Below are 18,364 nucleotides of genomic sequence, written 5' to 3' on the forward strand. Positions count from 1 at the left end.
GTTTATATGGATATAATTCATTCATTTCTTTTTTCCATTATTTAGAAGAGGGAAAGAAACTAAATTAAATAACTTTTTAACCCCAAAGGTTATAAATAATCCTAGTTGACTAATGAGTCACTGGAAAAAAAAAATTTCTTAGGCAGAATTATCAGGAAGTAAATAGGGGCCCAGACTCTGCCTATCAGAAGCTGCAATTCTATTTTTTAAAATGTAATAATCAGGCTGAGCCTGACACATGATGGTAGTCCCAGCTACTCAGAAGGTGGAGGCAGGAAGATTGCAAGTTAGAGGCCAGTCTGGGTGACTTAGTGAGACCCCTGTCTCAAAATAAAAAGGGCTGGGCATATAATTTAGTGGTTGAGCGCTTGCCTAGCAGGCACAGGTCCTGGGTCCAAACCCTAGCACTGCCACACACAAAAAAGAATTCTGTTGATAATTTCCTACAACCAGTGCCTTAATATACTCTGAATAGGTAAGTGGTCTAACTACCTTGAACACAAATTTTTGGCATATGATATAATTTATTTTTCAAGGGTGTATATATCAGTGGGTTGAAGAAAAAAGTATGTGTTATATGTGCATAGCATGGTTTCAGTAGTGATCAACTGTGTGATCACTACTGTCCTATGAAATAAATAGTGATCTTATCAAACATGTAAAATGGTTAGAGGATTCATGATTACTATAATATAATATTCTGCCTTCTGTCTGTGTCTCTCCATATAATCATATATATGTGTATTCATTTTTAGGTAATGCTACAAATACTATAATATCCTATGATTCTAATATACACTATACACTATACTGTCCCAAAGTTTTATTTCCATACAATCAAAGTACCAAAAGTAGACTTTTTTAACCAATTATGAAGGTATCACTTTCTCATATTTAGTATAACATTGTCTTTGAGAGCAAGGGTGTTAAAGGACAAATTACTGGGTAAATAAAATAAACATGGGCCATGTTTTTCTTTTTATTTCCTTTTTTTTTTTTGGTACTAGGGATCCAGGAGTAATTTAACACAGAGCCACATTCCCAGCCCTTTTTATTTATTTATTTATTTTTTTTAATTTTGGGACAGGGTCTCACTAAGTTGCTTAGGGCCTCATTAAGTTGCTGAGGCTGGCCTCAAACATACGATCCTCTTGTCTCAATCTCCTGAGCAGCTGGAATTATAGGCGTGCACCACTACACGGGGCTGAGCCTTATTTTTCTTATTAGCAAAATGTGGATAAAAATACTTATGTGACGGGATTGTTATGAAAGTTAAATGAGGCAAGAAAGCCCCTTTTATTGCAAAATATAGATCCTGACTCTGCAGACACGAAAAGAATACAACCACAGACACAAGAGTAAAGCCTGAGACACAAATACAAGAATAATATGAAGATAAAATGGAACATTAATTCTCCTCTCCATTCTTCTTGCTGGCAAGAGTCCCTTTATGAAACACAGTGGGGTAGCTGTAACTTTAATTTCCAAGACATGCTGCATCTTCTCCACCATGTGGGAGCCTCTTATTAGAAAAACACCAGTGTCCACATAACTGAGTCATGCAACCTACTCATTATGAACTGCATATTAAAAGAAAGATATAGTGCAATCTGTTATGAATCTTCCTATTTTTTTTTGTTTTAGACAGATGGTATGGTTTAGCTGTATAAGCAACACTATCTTCAACAGGCTATTGATTCCATTTGTGAAACTTAAATCTGAATAATGACTGCTGATGTGTATGGGAAGTGATTTTTCAATAATCACATAACTTCACCAAAAGCCCTGTTGTGGGTGAACTGAAGCAATATGGATGGTTTCACTACAGCAAGTGTTTGGGCTCCAGACTGACAGCAACAGAGCAGAGCTTCTTTCAGGCAGGAATGGCTGGAACAGTTCAAGGGTCGTCTCTGTGCCTGCTCCCTCCTACCCCCAGGGTATACAAATGCCCATGGCAATGAAGTAGACAAAGAGCTGTGTAAAGAAAAAGAATCATTTTGTTCACACTGACCATTTAATGAGTCAATGTGAACAGAGTCCTATCTCTAAGTCAGTGAAATGGGCACAGATGAAACGTGCTAAACCGGAGCTCTTTTTATCCTTAGTTTTGAATATTAGTAGCTAGCATTGATAGAGCATATATTATGCCATATTCTAAATACTTCACATGCATTATCTCATTTAATTATCAACACAATCTTGGCATAGAGTGGCCAAATGAGTTACAAGGTTGAGCAGGTGATAAAATTCAGGTAGACCAATGCCTCAATCCCCACTCCTAACATGGAGGCAAAATTGTCTGTTGTGTGAAATGTACACATGACCTCTGTGTCTACTTGAATGCCTGTGTTTCTTAATTCACTTAGCTTATTTTTAAGGCTCCATAAGTAAATATTTCTATTGTAATAGCAAATGTCTCTATTTCCAAAAGTGTTGATCATTTTTATCTATCCCCTTCTTGCAAAGACTTGTTAAGTGGCATACAATGGTCAGTGGTGACATTTCAGTATTCAGTTTGTTTACTACAAATTTCACATTTTCTAGATCAGTTTTATTAAAAAACAACAACAACAAAAGAACAAGGAAATACTGATCAGTGACTAGTTTCCAGTGTGCTATAACTATTTTCTAAAAGTCTACAGTGTCAGACACTGAGATCACAGCACTGTGCATTTATAGAGTTTCCAGTTTTTGACCTTCATTTTCCTATTTGTTGGAGGGTGGGGCAATAAAACACTTCCCATAAATAAATGAAATGCTATTCCGTACTTCTCTTACCCCTAGCTGCTGACCATCTGTCATAAAGGACATACCCGAGAAGACAGTATCAAATTTTTAGAAAAAGAAATAGCCATAGAAATAATTTCTGAAAATTAAAAAAAAAACTGATTAAAACATGAAAGTGTCATCCACAGGGTAATTTCCATCCTGTGCATCCTCTGTAAGCATTTCCATCTTGGTTAATGTCTTCACTTCCAGCTACTGAGCTCTTACGACTATATTCTAAGCCTTCTGCTAAGTATTTTATACACATTCTTCCACTAAATCCTCATATCAGTGCTTATAAGATAAGTACTACTGTTGCTAAATTTTACTCATCAGGAAATTAATGCTGGCAGACATTAAGTAACTTGCCCATAGTTGTACAAATGATAAATGCAGGAGACAAGATTTGAACCCTATCCAATCAGAGGGCACATTTTAATTCACTATATACTAGTGAAATTCCTTGCAGGATTTATTTTCTTCATTGTTGTGTAGGGTAATATTAGATTTGTGTAATTCCCATGCTCCTTGGACAGCCCTTTAACACACAAACATTACCATGAGTAAAGAATTTAGGCATGGAAAATATAAAATTTTGACTAAATTCGGTGAGGCTGTCTGTAAATTAAATTTATTTGATACAGAGTAGGAAGATGCTTTTTCATTGTTATTCATTTTTATCCAGGAGGAGACAGTCTCTCAAGAAAAGTAGTATTATCAAAAATCATCAAATCACATTCTTAACATAGTCTTTTCCTATTAATTGCTAAAAATCATTGGTAGGACTTTTGGGTTGGTATCAGGAAAAATCGGAGGGGCTAACTACTATACCCTTCTTGCAATTTCCATTTTAATACCCATGAAGAACGACAAGAAGATGAAAACTGGCAACAGTATTGGAAACTAAAGAGAAGCCCAGACACAAAAGCCCTGAGGGCTTTCTCACTCATGCCAGTGCCGAAGAGATTAACAACATCTTTTTTGGATTTAAAAGAAAATCTGATCGAAAAGAAAGTAGGAAAAGATAGATTTGCTTTGTCTAACTCTACCGCTCAGGGGCCGCACAAAACAAAACAAAAAAATGGGCAAGGATCTTCTGTCAACTATCCTCAGACCTGCCCATCTTGCCTCCCCCACGCCCATTCCCAGTGGCTTCCTTCCCTGTCAGCAAACACCAGACCCAACACAGGATGAAATGCCAGGATCTATAGCTTCCTAAAATGCAAAGCCACCCAACCATCTGAATGAACCCTCAGAGCAAGACATACTGTAAACACAGGTGTGAAGCCCCCGTATCAAAATGATGGGCTAGGGATTCAAAGTAGGGATTTAAAAATAATACCTCACTTTTTGAAGTTTGTTTTTAACTTAAAAAATACACACAGATTGATAAACAGAGAGTCGCTTGGTATCTTTAACTCATACATAAAATGCTTTATTTACAGTGTTTAGTGCTGTTTAGAGTAAGAACCTAAGAAGGTGAACTTTCATATTCCCATAGACTAATGGTGGCCATTGAAATTTAAATCTCTTCTAAAAACCATCTTGATAAGGAAAGAGAGTAAAGCCACCCAAAGTGCAAGCCTACCCCATGAGGAGGAGACGGGACACATTTGAACCCTGGATGGAAAAGAAGAATAACCACATGAGTCGTGAAAAGTCAGTACTGGTTCCCACCCCAGGGCAGAGTCAGACCAGGACTGTGAGTGAAACTAGCAGGGTACAAGGGAAGGGGTTCGATCACGTCTGATGAGGGGCATCCACAGGAGAGGATCACACGGTAACTGACAGAATGCTGATCCAGGTCTGAGGCCTTGAGGATCAAAGCACTGGCTCCTGGGGAAAGTGACTTGGAGGGTGCGCAGGATGAGCGTGCCAGTCCTGGGCAGGCACTAATTCTGAGAGACGAAAGATAGAACTAGTGCCTTTTGGAAGATGGACAGTAAAAAAATAGGAAGTGGCTGAAATGCTGGGTTCTTCGAAACTCAGCTTTTATCATCAAGTCATGAGAGGGCAGACCTGAGAGAAAGAGGCAGCACTTGCCTGCCCTTTTGCATAAAGTGAACTTTGCAATTAGCAACAGAAAGTACTTTTAACTTAAAAAAATTGGTAACTACAATTATTCAAATCCAGTCCCCACAGATCACCTACTATTGCAGGTTCAGGAACAAAAAAAAAACCAAACAGGTAAACGTGAACAACAGCAACAAAAGGAATACAGCACCTATACAAGTTACACAGAATATTTAAAAAGAGAAAATGAGAATTCAAAACTTTTGGCAAATGAAGATATTTTCCTACTATGGAAAAAGTCACAAGGCAGAGGAAAACTGTTACATGATATTTCAACATGAATTAAGTATAATTAAATCAGCAACTCCAATATTTTAAAACACTGTAAATCAGAAACTTAAAAACCCAGGATCTTGGAATGAAACCATCATTTGACCCAGCTATCCCACTCCTTGATTTATACCCAAAGAACTTAAAATCAGCAAACTACAGTGACACAGCCACATCAATGTTACTAGCTGTTCAACTCACAATAGCTAAACTATGGAACCAACCTAGATGTCTTTCAACCGATGAATAGATAAAGAAAATGTGGTATAGAAACACAATGAAATAATACTCAGCCTTAAAGAAGAATGAAAACTAACAGAAAGAAGAAAAGAAAAATCTCAGAAATGAAGGGACATTATGTATAGCTGGAATATGTGAAGGCATATATGGAATAGAAACAAAAAGAGAACATTTCAAAATAAAAATAAAAAGGCAAAAAAGATCAGGGAGAAGCTAATAGAAACAAAATCTATGTGAAGAAGATTCAATAATGCCTGGTTTTGAAGTTGCTAAAGAAGAAATGAAACAATGGTATAGAGTATTTAAATATAATGAAAAAGAACCTAAAATAATAGAAGGTCTGAATGTACAAACAAAAGACTTCACTTTGTATCTGGAAAAAGTGACCCACTATAGTCTACTTGGGAACATATTTATCAAAAGATTAGATTTCCAATGATAACAATAACAATAGTAATATCTTCTAGGCCACTAGACAAAAGGACCCCGTCATTTGCAAAGGAAATAAAACCAGGCTAACATTAGATTTATCAACTGCAACATATAACACAAGTAGACTGAAGGTACATTTTTAAGAACCTCAAAGAAAGAAAATATGAAAAAAGTGTTTTAAAATCAGTTAAGCTGTTTTTCAATTACCAAGGTTGCAGAAAATGTTTTAATAGACATGCAAGAATTCAAAGAATCCTGAGAAGTCTGTTCAAGAATGAATTCCTCCAACTAAAAGATAAATGTGAACACTTTCAAAATAACCAGGTAGTTTGCCATGGAAGATGCTTTCAACTAAAAACAATGTAGATCTAAGACTAATACAAAATGTAGATATAAGACTAATACAAAATTGTGGGTAAGAAGAGAACAATATTTCATGTATGTACTCTTGACAAACTAGAAATAATACAACTGCTATTGTTTAGATATGAAGTGTCCCCCCAGAAGCTCATGTGTGAGATGATGCAAGAATGTTCAGAGGTGAAATGATTAGTTTATGAGATGTGATCTAATCAGCAGATGGATCCATGGATATGGATTAACTGGGTGCTAACTGTGGGTAGGCAGGGTAACTGGAGGAAGTAGGTCACTGGGGTTTATATTTTGTCCCTGGTGAGCAGAGCACACTCTCTGTCTCTCTTTGTCTCTCTGCTTTCCGGTTGCCATGTCCTGAGCTGATTTCTTCTGCCATGTCCTTCTGCCAGGGTGTTCTGCCTACCCTGGGGCCCAGAGCAATGGAGTTAGCTGTTTATGGACTGAGGCCTTTGAAACTGTTAAGGCCCAAATAAACCTTTCTTCTAAGTTGTTCTTGTTGGGTATTTCAGTCACAATCATGAAAAGCTAACTAAAAAAAAAAAAAAAAAAAAAAAAAAAAAAACTAATAATAAAACTGAAAGAAAGGATAAAGTTGAATAAGCTACTTGATTTCCTTATGAAGGGAATCAAGGCGAAGATGCCATTAAAAGTTGGTATACCAAATAGTAGAACCTGAGGAAGAAAAAGGGACTAAGAGAGTTACCAAAAGATACTAGTATAATGGTGAACACTAGGATAGAACACAAATTGTTCTAAATATTAAAAGAACTAGATAAAAAATAAAAGGTAAGTATAATAAAACAATGTGACAAAGAAAAGAATGAAAGTAACAATCCTCAAAATTTAGTAGATAAAACACTTCTATAAAACACTTTCAGAATGGATCACAAAGAAATACTTGACCCTATACTCAGTCACTACAGAACCCACCTTCTTTTCAAGTGCCACAGCTCAGATACCAAGAAGGGCCATATGCTGGGCCAAGTTCTGAATTTAAAAGGATTGAAATAATAAAAAGAATGTCTTCTGATCACAACAGAAATAAACTAGAAATAGGATATGAAATCAGGGAAAGCCTAAAATATTCAGAAACTGAATATTTGGAAATTATTCCAAGTATTAAATAAAATATTTGGAAATAAATTAAACTTCCAAACATAGAAGTCAAAGAAGAAATTCCCATTTGTGCCATTTCTGCCCTTAGATTTACCAGTAATTTTGCCATAAACTTTACCTTGTCCAGTACCAAGACTGCAATTCTGGCTTCTTTTAGCCTGCATTTACTTGGTACACTTTCCTTCAATGGCTCTTACCAGAAGACAATAAAGTAATATCTATACCATCTTAAGGAGAAAAGATTTGACAAAAATTCTTTATCAAATTATTATTTATGTTTGAATGTAACAGAAAGATAACTTTCATATATAAAAATTCAGAAAAAACTCACCATTTATGTACCTTTACTGAAAAATTAAAATACTACCCAACTAATCAAAAGACTAACTAAATTTAAGAACCAAAGGGGAAAGTTATATAATAAAAGGAATGTTGGTAACATTTAAGATAATCAAACATTATCTATCTATACATCATTTCTCTACATATGATTATAAAGCTGTATACAGAAGATTAAATTATTTGGAAAGAAGAATTAAAAATTTTTTAATATTCCATTTCAGCAAGCTGAGTCTATAAACCTATCCTGAGTTAACAAATATTTGAAAGTGGGAAATTTGCAGAGAAATCTTGGTCAAGAAATCAAAGGCACAATACCTTTTTCTTTCAGGATGCTTGCTTCCATCCAGCCAAGACAGAGAAACAAGCAAACAAGATCTGCTTGCCCTCCTGCCTAAAGCCAGCTCAAAGGAAAACATGAAACAACAGTTTTCAAAACAGCAGAATTTAGGCAAAGAACAAAGACCCTTGAAAGATGGGAAGTGAAGGAAGTGTCTTTTGATCCTCCCAGCGTACTATCTTGAGAGCATTCTCAAGCTCTGGTGCAGGGTGACCCAGGGGACTCCCTGAGTGCAGGGGACACAGCTAGAGTTCAAGTAGAAGAGAAAACTACATGAAGAGCATCCTGGAGATCTGCAGAGGATCCCCTTAGAGTATTTTGCTGAGTAGTGATCAGAAGATGTGTACGAGAGAACTACTTATCACTAGGGAAAGATCTAGGTAGAAGGATTACAGGGAGGGCTGGGGCTGGGGCTCAGCGGTAGTGCACTTGCCTGGCATGTGTGAGGCACTGGGTTCGACTCTCAGCACCTCCTATAAATAAATAAAATAAAGGTCTATCAACAACTATAAACAAAATTTTAAAAAAAGGATCACAGGGAACAGTGCTGAGCATTCACCAGGTGGGGAAAGCCTTGCTCCCATCAGCTGCATTAGCAACACTCATAATTCACAGGGTACTGAGGAGATTCCTAAAGAGCGTTTTGACTTCAGCAATAGGAAATCTTTAGCTTGAAAATGAGCGCTGCTCTGGATCTGCCTTATAAATCATAAAAGCATTACTCAAACAAATGCAGTTAACAACTGCATCTCAGAACAAAGCAAGAATAGTAATAAGAATTCAAAAATATCCAGCATTCAACAGGGTAAATGTATACAATGTCTGACGTTGAATTAAAAGGTATAGAAACATGACCTATAATGAGAATCACAATCAATCAATCCCAACCAACCCAAAACTGTGTATATATTGGAATAAACAGAGAACATTTTACAGTTATTATGGTTGACATAACTGTTTTCTATATGTTCAGAAAGTTAAGTAGAAACACAGAGGATATTTTAAAAAAACTCAAGCTGAACCTCTAAAAATGAAAGCTATAATGTGTGAGATTGACAATTAGATACTGATTTTACCTGATTTTCATACTGTATTCCTAGTGACCTAGACTGATTATTGAACATAATTTTATTTTCACTGATCAGTAGCACCATTTTAATTATGTTTTATGTTCTTTTTGGTACTATGATCTGTTTGCATCCGCTGGCTCTGTTCTTATGTTAGCACTTCACTCTTTAACCACTGTCTTCTTAGAGTATGTTTAAATACCTGGAAGAAATAGTTTTTAGCATCTCTTTCATAATACTTTACAAAATTTTCTTGACAATGCCTATTTCTTAATTTTTTTTCTGATGAACTTTATTAATATTTTGCTAAGTTATATGAAAAGCTTCTTAAAAATTGGATTGAATGAGATTAGACAGGTAAATTAATTTGGGAAGAAGGGACATGCTTATTCTTTTCACCAGGACACTTAAAATTGTCCCCCAGACTACTGATGTTCTCTTCACTTAAAAATATTATTTTTTCTATATTTCATTTTGAATAGATTCTTTTGCTGAACACCTTCAAGTTTATTTTTTTCTTAATGCCTAATCATCTATTAATTCCACCCAGTATATTGAAGCAATTGATACGCTCCTGTTGCAAACACTGTCACTCACCCCTGAGCTGCTAATAATTCTCCCAACAGTTCAGTGTTTTGCAGCAAGTCTAAGAGGATGGGGTAACTATGCAACCCATGGAACCTCTGATACTCTCAGCAGAGCCCACTCTGTTTTTTCATCCATTACTGGCATTCCTATTTTGTGAGACCGTTTTGAAATTTCCAAAAAATACCATCATCTTTAAAATGGTATTTCCATTTCTGGAAAAACTTTCAGTCCTCTGGGCACAGATCAAGTGTCTCTGACATTTGGCTGTCCATTTGTTTTGGCTGCTTTGGAAAAGAAGGTCCAGACATCAATGTGACTGGTCGATTCCTATTATCACAGTCCCAGGGCAAAATGTGCTGCCCCACATACTGCAAGAAGGCTTGCCTAAGGCTTGAGAAGCAGCAACTTCAGGACCAGCAGCTGAATCATTTTTTTCAGGAACTTTAATCAAGTTATGAAAGCAGAATAAGAACAGACCTTCACTTATTAAATTTGCTGAGTTTCCACAGAACAAGTCTTGATAAGCTTGATTGATCTTTGAGCAGAAATTTCACGAATCTGTTTAATAGTAAAGGAAAGCCTTCTCTCCCATGGTTTAGCAAAATTGAGAAATACACTTGGTCAATCTTTGGGTGACAGCCCTGCAGTCAATATTTTGGATGCTGTTGTAGAGCCCGGAGCTCCTGCTCCCTAAAAGATTGCTCACCAGAACATTCTAACAGTACAGAAAGACATTTTACAATCTGGAGTTAAAGGTCATCAGACATTTGGCCAATTTCTCTGCAGGCAGCAACCAACATGGGCCAAACTCTTAAAGGTTACTTATGATCAAGATAATTTGAAAATTGAAATGTTGGATTTATAATCCAAAATTTGGCAAGATGAACAAACATCAATGATGTGGACGTTGCCAAAGATAATAACCTCAGTAAGTTGGAGACAAAGGAAATTATTCAAAATGAATTCAACTGTTTCTCTACAGAGTTCACCTGTGGCAAAATATGCTACACAGCTTTGGTTCAGCGTGCTATCGGATACTTTCATAAGCCAGGGTTTACAAAACTTTTGCCACCAAAACAAAACAAAAATAAAAAATGATTAGATGTCAAGCTTGCTACAAACATTGCCATGTCAGAAGCAAAGTTTTCTTCTACTTCTTCATCAAACCTCAATGTCCTTCAAATTAATAGTTGGTGATACCCTCAGTTGAAATTCAAGTTTGGCTGTGCTTAAACATTTTTTATTTATTTCCTTTTCATAATGAAGTGGTAATTAATTTTGTATTAAATGAGCAAAAAAGACATAGGTTTATAAAGAATTTTTTAATATTCTTCTAAGTATAACCATATAGAAAAGGATGTGTAATTTATTTCTAATATCATAAAATATGTTCTGTCTAAATTTTTGTGCCTTTTTAAGTGCTTTTTGTCTATAAATTCATAGCTTTCATCAGTTTCAAAGAATTCCACAATCTAAAAGAAAATCCTGAAAAAAAAAAACCAGTCTTCTGCTTTTGATATTGACCTCTGGTAACATACATATCACATCTCACAACAATCCAAGATTGTATGGAAGGAAATCAAACCACAACACTTAGAAGAAAATAAAGATAAATATTTAACACATTTCAAGCTGAGAAAAGACTTTCTGAACAATAACAAAAATGAGAGAAAACTGATTTCACTGACAAACCTAGACATCCCTGTCAAACAAAAAACAACAGCAAATTAGGAAAAATATTTGTATAACATACAATAGTTAAACAACTTTAAAGAGCAAGAAAACATAGACTCTTCACTAAATAAAGGTAAAAAGATATAAAGGAAATACTTTCAAAAAGAAAATACAAATGGAATAAAACTTCTTAAAAATAATCTCTTTAATAATAAAAATTTCAAGTTAAAGAGGACCATTTGGTCTATAATATATATTTTTCAAAGCTACATAAGGAAAAGCTATGAAGGAGATGAGCACTTTGGTATATCATGGAATAAAAGACACTGGTATGTTCTTTTGGGAAAACAATTATGTAATGTGTATCAAATGTTTATAAGATGGTCACTTTCTTTAGTTCAATAGTTAATTTCAAATTATTTATGTATAAGGGAAAAATTAAAAATATAAGTAGAGATTTTATGTAAAAATAGTTTATTTCATTTCAGTGTTACTGATTTTTTTTTTTTAAATCTGAACAAGTCAAAGTCAAGAAAATGGTTAAACATTTTGGGGCACATCTATATATTGAATAAGCAAGCCGTTAAAATGGTGTTTGTAATGAGTTTCAGTGTTTATGATGATCAAAAACTGGTAATCTATTAAAAAGAAGTAGTAAAAAAGGTGGTGATGTACATCTGTAATCTCAATAACTTGGGAGGCTGAGACAGGAGGATAACAAGTTTGAGGTCAGCCTCAACAACTTAGCAAGACTATGTTTCAAAATAAAATATTATTTTAAAGAGCAGGGGATATAGCTCAGTGGTAGAGCACTTGCCTAGCATGTACAAAGACCTGGTCCATTCCCTTGTACTGCTAAAAAAAAGAAAGAAAAAGAAAAAAAATGTTTAAAGTAATACGATAAAAATGTTTAAGTGTTTACAGTGTCAGTGTTTCAGGTGAATTTGGGTGATTAATTTTATTTTCTCTAGTATGTAACTTAGCTACAATTAGTATATATTACTGTCACTTGATTAAATTTAAACATTTGAAGTTTAGCTTATGGACAGAGGCAGAAATATTTTAAAGAAAAACATTATATGATGTAAATGAGCAAATATGAGTACAAAGCTTCAAAATAATTAATGAGAGAAAGGACTTTATTTTATTTTATTTTTTCTCCAATTTAGCTATTCAGTTGTTGAGTGTTCTTTAGGTGTCAAATCATAAATTAGTCATTGTCTCCAAACTGAAAAATCAACTTTTTAGACAAGAAAATGAGGAAATGATGTGAGACTGGTGAGTTTTTTCTCCTGGAAACTAGATGACTTATAAAAAGAACTAAAATAATACAGTATAGTTGATCCTGGAATATCATGGGCTTGAATGGCACAGGTTATCTTACAGGTGGATCTTTCTTTCTTTTTGGTGGGGTGGATTTGTGACAATTTGAAAAAACTTGCAGGCAAATTGAATAGCCTAGAAATACTGAAAAACTTTAAAAAGTGATTTGCCAGGAATGAACAAAACATATATAAACATATAATAGCCTATTTTATCATTTACTACCCTAAAATATATACAAATCCACAATAAAAGTTAAAATTTATCAAAGTGTATGCACAGTAAAGCAGACCATCTATGATGCTGTGTGTCATAAAGAGAGATGTGAACAAATGTAAAGATGCAAGATAAAGTCACAACTGCAAAAAATTAACTGTTGTACCTCCTGTACTACTGTAATAATTCTGTAGCTACCTCCTGTTGCAACTGTGGTGAGCTCAGGTGTTTAAAGTATCCATTTAAAACACCCATTTCAAACCCTAATCATCCCCGCATGAGCAGCTTCTCTCTGCAATAAATTGCTTATTGCAATAAAAAGTGCTGTCCTGCGATTCCTGGCGTATTTTTCAACATATAATACATATAACATACAAAATATATATTAATCAACTGTTACCAACAACAGGTTATTAGTAGATAAGTTACTGGGAAATCTACAGTTATCCATGGAGTTGCACAGGTAGCCAAGGTGGAGAAGGGACCCCAAAGCCCTCAGCACCCCCAGAGTCATTGCCACTGGTCTAGTTACCACCCCAGTAGAACAGCAGCTGTGCAGCAACCCTGTTACCTCACAGCAACCATGAGCACAAGACGGGGACTGAGAAACTGCCCACCACTCCCACCTTTAGCACCGCAGACACCAAGCCTGGCACCAGTGACAGCACAGCAGGGACAGGTGGCCTGGGTGGTCTTACATGGGCAGCACCTGCTGACGGGGACAAGAAGGTCCTAGCACAAAAGTCTGGGTCAAATGGCTCAATGTAAGAAACACATATTATTTCATCAACAGGAATGACATCAGGCAAGATGTATTTGCACGCCAGCCTGCCATAACGAACCACCCCAGGAAGCACCTGAGCAGTGTAGGAGACGGAGAGAGGGAACTGGATGTTGTGGGAGGAAAGGGCACAGAGGCAGCAGATGTTGCAGGCCTGGCGGAGTTCCAGTTCAAGGTAGGAAATGAGCAGCAGACTGTAACCATTACAGGTGCCATCCAAGTCTATAGGGTCCTCACACGATCAGCAGCAGAATTACCAGAAAGGTGAGTGAGGGAAAGAATGAGGGATTGCAGGGTGGCCCCGAAGGCCATGACCAACAACAGCCAGCCCTGCAGAGGGTGAAGATTCTAAGAGCAGAGATTCTAAGAGTGACCACACAAGATGCCAGCACAGGGAGAAGAGATGAGGGTGCTGACAACCAGGGTGCAGGAGAACAAGGTGAGACAGAATATTATGGGGGTGACTGACCATGACCCACAGGGGCTCCCCAAAGATAGCCTAGAGAGGGTAGCATGAAGAGGATAAGGGAAATCAAGGGGATGTGACCTAGGGTTAGCAGCCTTCTCAACATGGGTACCACTGCAACTTCAGTTACTGACACAGATGCCCAGGAAACCCTACACCCCAGGATGGCCAACAGACAAAATCAGCCAGTCACCAGCTGAGAAGTCCTCTCCTCCCCAGGCTGAGCAAAGGTGTGCTGAGTAAATTTAGGGTTACCATCTATCCCATCATCCGGTCATCCATCAAGAGAAATGAATACGAAATCCCAGCAATAAAAAATGATCAGGGCTAACGACCTAAAGGCTTGCTTTTTGCCTGATGACCAGATATCTACAACTATCTGCATTATCTGTGCAGCATGGGGTTTTAACACTTTTTTCTAAATAGATCTTCTTTTTTTGGTCCTGAGACCCAAAACACATTTATTTTTTAAAAGTCCTTTTCCTACCAACAAATCTTTAAAGGATTTAAAATTGTTTCATATCTGGTCAAGTTGAGATTTTTTAAAAGAACTTCATTTTAAATTTGTAATAAACATTTACAACTTGATTTTTAAAGGTTTGACAAAGTGAAAGTACCTGTTATTAAAGATGTGTGTGTGTGTGTGTGTGTGTGTGTTTGGTAGTGCTAGGGATTGAACCCAGAGTCTTGCACATGCTAGCCAAGTACTCTACTACTGAGCTACATCCCTAGCCCTAACATCCTGGGAAGAAAAGGACAGGGCAGGCAAGTACCTGATGGTTTTCCACACGTCGAAGCCGTCCAGAGGCTTCGTGCCATTGGTGTGTCCTCCAGCCAGATTAACGAGGGTGGGCAGCCAGTCGGAGATGTGGATGAGCTCCCGGTTCTTCACACCCTTCTGTTTCAGCAAGGGACTAGCCACAAAGCTCACCCCTCGAATGCCTCCTTCCCATAGGCTCCATTTTCTTCCTCGAAGGGGCCAGTTATTGCCCCCTGCCAAGGTCTGCCCTCCATTGTCTGAAAAATAATTAGGTCTTAGCATGAGGATGTGAAAGTTATCAGAATGAACAAGCTTGTGACAAACCCTAACAAACAAAAATTACAATAAACAAAATTGAGGTTAAAAGGAGGGGAACCTCATCCAGATATTCCTGATGACAAGAACTATCACAAAAGACGTTGCCAGAACCACAGCCTTGCACAAAGGCCACCCATGTTTTTGCAAACAACTGCAAGAACGTCTGACCAACAACTGTGGGAACAACCTCGGACCAGTGTCATTCTTGCTACTGATTCCTGCAGCCAAGGATTGTTGTTTGAAAATCACGTATGTAATCCTCAGTTTTCATTTAAAAATGTCCCTTTGCCTCAACCTCTTTGAATATTCTCATAGTTTACTCTGACATGTATATTCCCATGGTGAGCTCCTCTACTCCCAAATGAACTCATGATCTTTGGAGACTCTCTATTGGTTATTTAGGTGGAAGAAGACAATGTTAATTCTCAAATACATTCAAGAACAGAAGGCTTCTGTGTACACTCTTATTACATGGTACTTGAAGAATAAAAATAAGAACTGCTCCTTACCTTCCTCTACTAACTCCCTTTCTCCCACCCAACACTGCCCTCCATTACGCAGACATAACCATGGTCCAGCATGGCACATGTCCTTCATGTATAGTATAGGGCCCCAGAAAAACAAGACAGTCCCCTGATTGTGTGACACAGGCATCTATCCCAGGCAAAAACTATCAGCTAAGTCAAGTGCACGTGTGTGACTTTGTATAGCCCAGGAGAATGAGTCCAGGTGAGCCTCAGCTCACATAAAGGAAAACTGGGGGAGTGTCACTTAGTGACTTAAAGCTCCTGAGAATGAGGACAACAGACCTTTCAATATTCTTCTTGGAAAAAGTTATGAACATTTACACTGGTGACTGAATTAACATTCCACTCCCTGCCGATCTGAACTCTTTCTTAAGTGTGAAAGCTAAAGATTTCTCCATTGATTTATAAATATCTCTGTAAATAAAGTAGTCAGGGGGAAAAATAATTTTGAGAATATTTCCTCCCTGCTTGATAAGATGTCAAGACAAAGCCTCATGGACAGCAAAGCCAGGGAAGAGAAGGTTTCTCTTCCAAGACAACAGAGGAGATGGGGACACTGGTAAGGATTGAGTGACTAAAGATAGGTATCTTACTAGCCAGGTGAGGGTTTGGAGTTAGACATAAGTTAGAACTGTAGAAAATAACAGTGATATTTCCTGTAGACTGAGTTTGTAGACTCACATTAGCTTCAAAAGTACCCATATACTTAGGAGACTTTAGAGATACATTTGAAATTACACTTATTTGCATACAAGTTGTTCTTAGGGAAACAAATAAACAAAAACACTGTTGTCCAGATGAGCCACATGAGGGCAGTGTGACAAACGTCCTCTATGGAAATTAGGTAGTAGTCTTCCCTTATCTTTGGTGGATATATTCCAAGACTCGCAATGGGTGCCTGAAACACGAAAAGTGCCAAACTCTATATGTACTGTTCTTTCTAAATATAAATGTCTATGACAAAGTTTAATTTATAAATTAGGCACAGTAAGACATTAGTGGTAACTATAATATAGGCTGATTATAACAACACATTGTAATAAAATCTATGTAAATCTAGACACAGTAGCACGTGTCTTTAATACGCACTACTCAGGAGGCTGGGGCAAGAGGATTGCTTGAACCCAGGAGTTTGAGGCCAGCCCGGATAGCATAGCGTGACCCCACAAAAACAAAACAAAACAAAACCCACAAAGCTATGTCAATGTGGTCTTTTTCAAAACCTTACTATACTATGTCAGGTGCAGTGGCGCCTGCCTATATAATTCAAAGGACTCCCAAGGCTGAGGCAGGAGGATGGCAAGTTCAAGGATAGCCTCAGCAACTTAGCAAGACCCTCAACACTTGGAGAGACTCTGTTTCAAAATTTAAAAAGCAAAAAATTTTCTGGGATATACCTCAAGGGAAAAGTGGTCCTGGGTTCAATTATCAGTAACCACCGCCCCCCCGCAAAAAAATCTTACTGCACTATATGTCGGACAAAGGGATGATTCATGTCCTGGGCAGGACTGAACAGGACGGCATCGTGCTATGCAGAACAGTGTGCAATTTAAAACATTAATTGTTTTTTTTCTGGAAATTTCCATTTAATTATTTTAGGCCATGTTGATGGCAGGTAACTGAAATTGTAGAAGTGAAATTGTGGCTATGTAGGGACTACTAGATATAGCACAGGTGTGTACCTGGGAGGAAAGAGGTGAACATTCTTAAGCTCCATCTCTGTACCAAGTTAACACCTGGCTTTCACATTATCTCATAGAGCCTGGGGTGGGACAGACATGGAACTGAAACATGATGCCAGACACTTATTAACTGTGTGGCCAGGGCAATATGCTATCTCAGTTTCCTCATCTTAAATATGGAGATAATAATTCCTATTTCATGTATTATGGTAAGAATAAAATAACACCAGTTATGTTAATTTTGGACAAGGCCCCTGATATAACCTAAGTGTTCAATAAATAAATGGTAACAACTGTTGTCATTCTTAACATTTACGACAACTCCAGTAGATATAATAATCCAGTACTGGTAATTATAATAATCTTGTCTTATAATTATTTTCTTGCTTTAAAAAACAAATCAGGTTTTAAAAGGACAAACAGCTACTAAGTGAAAAAGCTAGGATTCCAACCAGGCCTGTGTGACAGTCAGGCCTCTGCTCCTGCAGTGCCAACTGCTAATGTCCCCAGTGCAGGGACATACGAAGGCCTCATGAGCCCTCCGGTCCCTGTGAAAGACACAGGGCTGGCTAGCCACAGCAGAGTGCACTCTTCCTACAAGATAGCAGAAGGAGAGAGAGCTCTTCTAGGGTCCCGCTAATTCCCTTTGGTGCTGGTGGGGAAGAAAATCCAGGCTCTATTGCTAAGGGGGCTTGGGATGGAGCCCCTACCTCTCAGGAGTGGAGAGGGGCCTTGAGCTAGATTAGATGAGGGATGGCAACGCTTCTTCAACTGTGGGTAGGTGACAATCAATCTCATCTTTGCTATCCCAGACATACAACCCTTTCCTCAAGTCTCTCTGCATCTGTTCTTTATCAGCCACCCAAGTGAGTTTATGAAATACACATTCCATTTCACATTCAATATCCAACAGAGTATCAGGCACCCACAACCATCGTGCCAAAACTTAAAAATGGAACCCTTTGTGCAATGCATACGTGCACTGGAAGGAAATGCTTACATTCTACCCCT

General features: G+C 37.4%; 1 protein-coding gene across 1 annotated transcript in view; it reads right to left on the bottom strand.

The window, feature by feature from the left end:
- The window catches only part of Arsb (arylsulfatase B), a 171,237-nt gene that overhangs the window by 70,171 nt on the left and 82,702 nt on the right, over nt 1-18,364 (bottom strand). Inside the window, exon 5 of the mRNA XM_005328991.5 lies at nt 14,840-15,083. Within this exon, the coding sequence (XP_005329048.1) occupies nt 14,840-15,083 (244 nt within the window). The remainder of the gene's footprint in view (nt 1-14,839; nt 15,084-18,364) is intronic.

Source organism: Ictidomys tridecemlineatus, chromosome 1, assembly GCF_052094955.1.
Source record: "Ictidomys tridecemlineatus isolate mIctTri1 chromosome 1, mIctTri1.hap1, whole genome shotgun sequence".
In the NCBI taxonomy this organism is placed as follows: Eukaryota; Metazoa; Chordata; class Mammalia; order Rodentia; family Sciuridae; genus Ictidomys; species Ictidomys tridecemlineatus.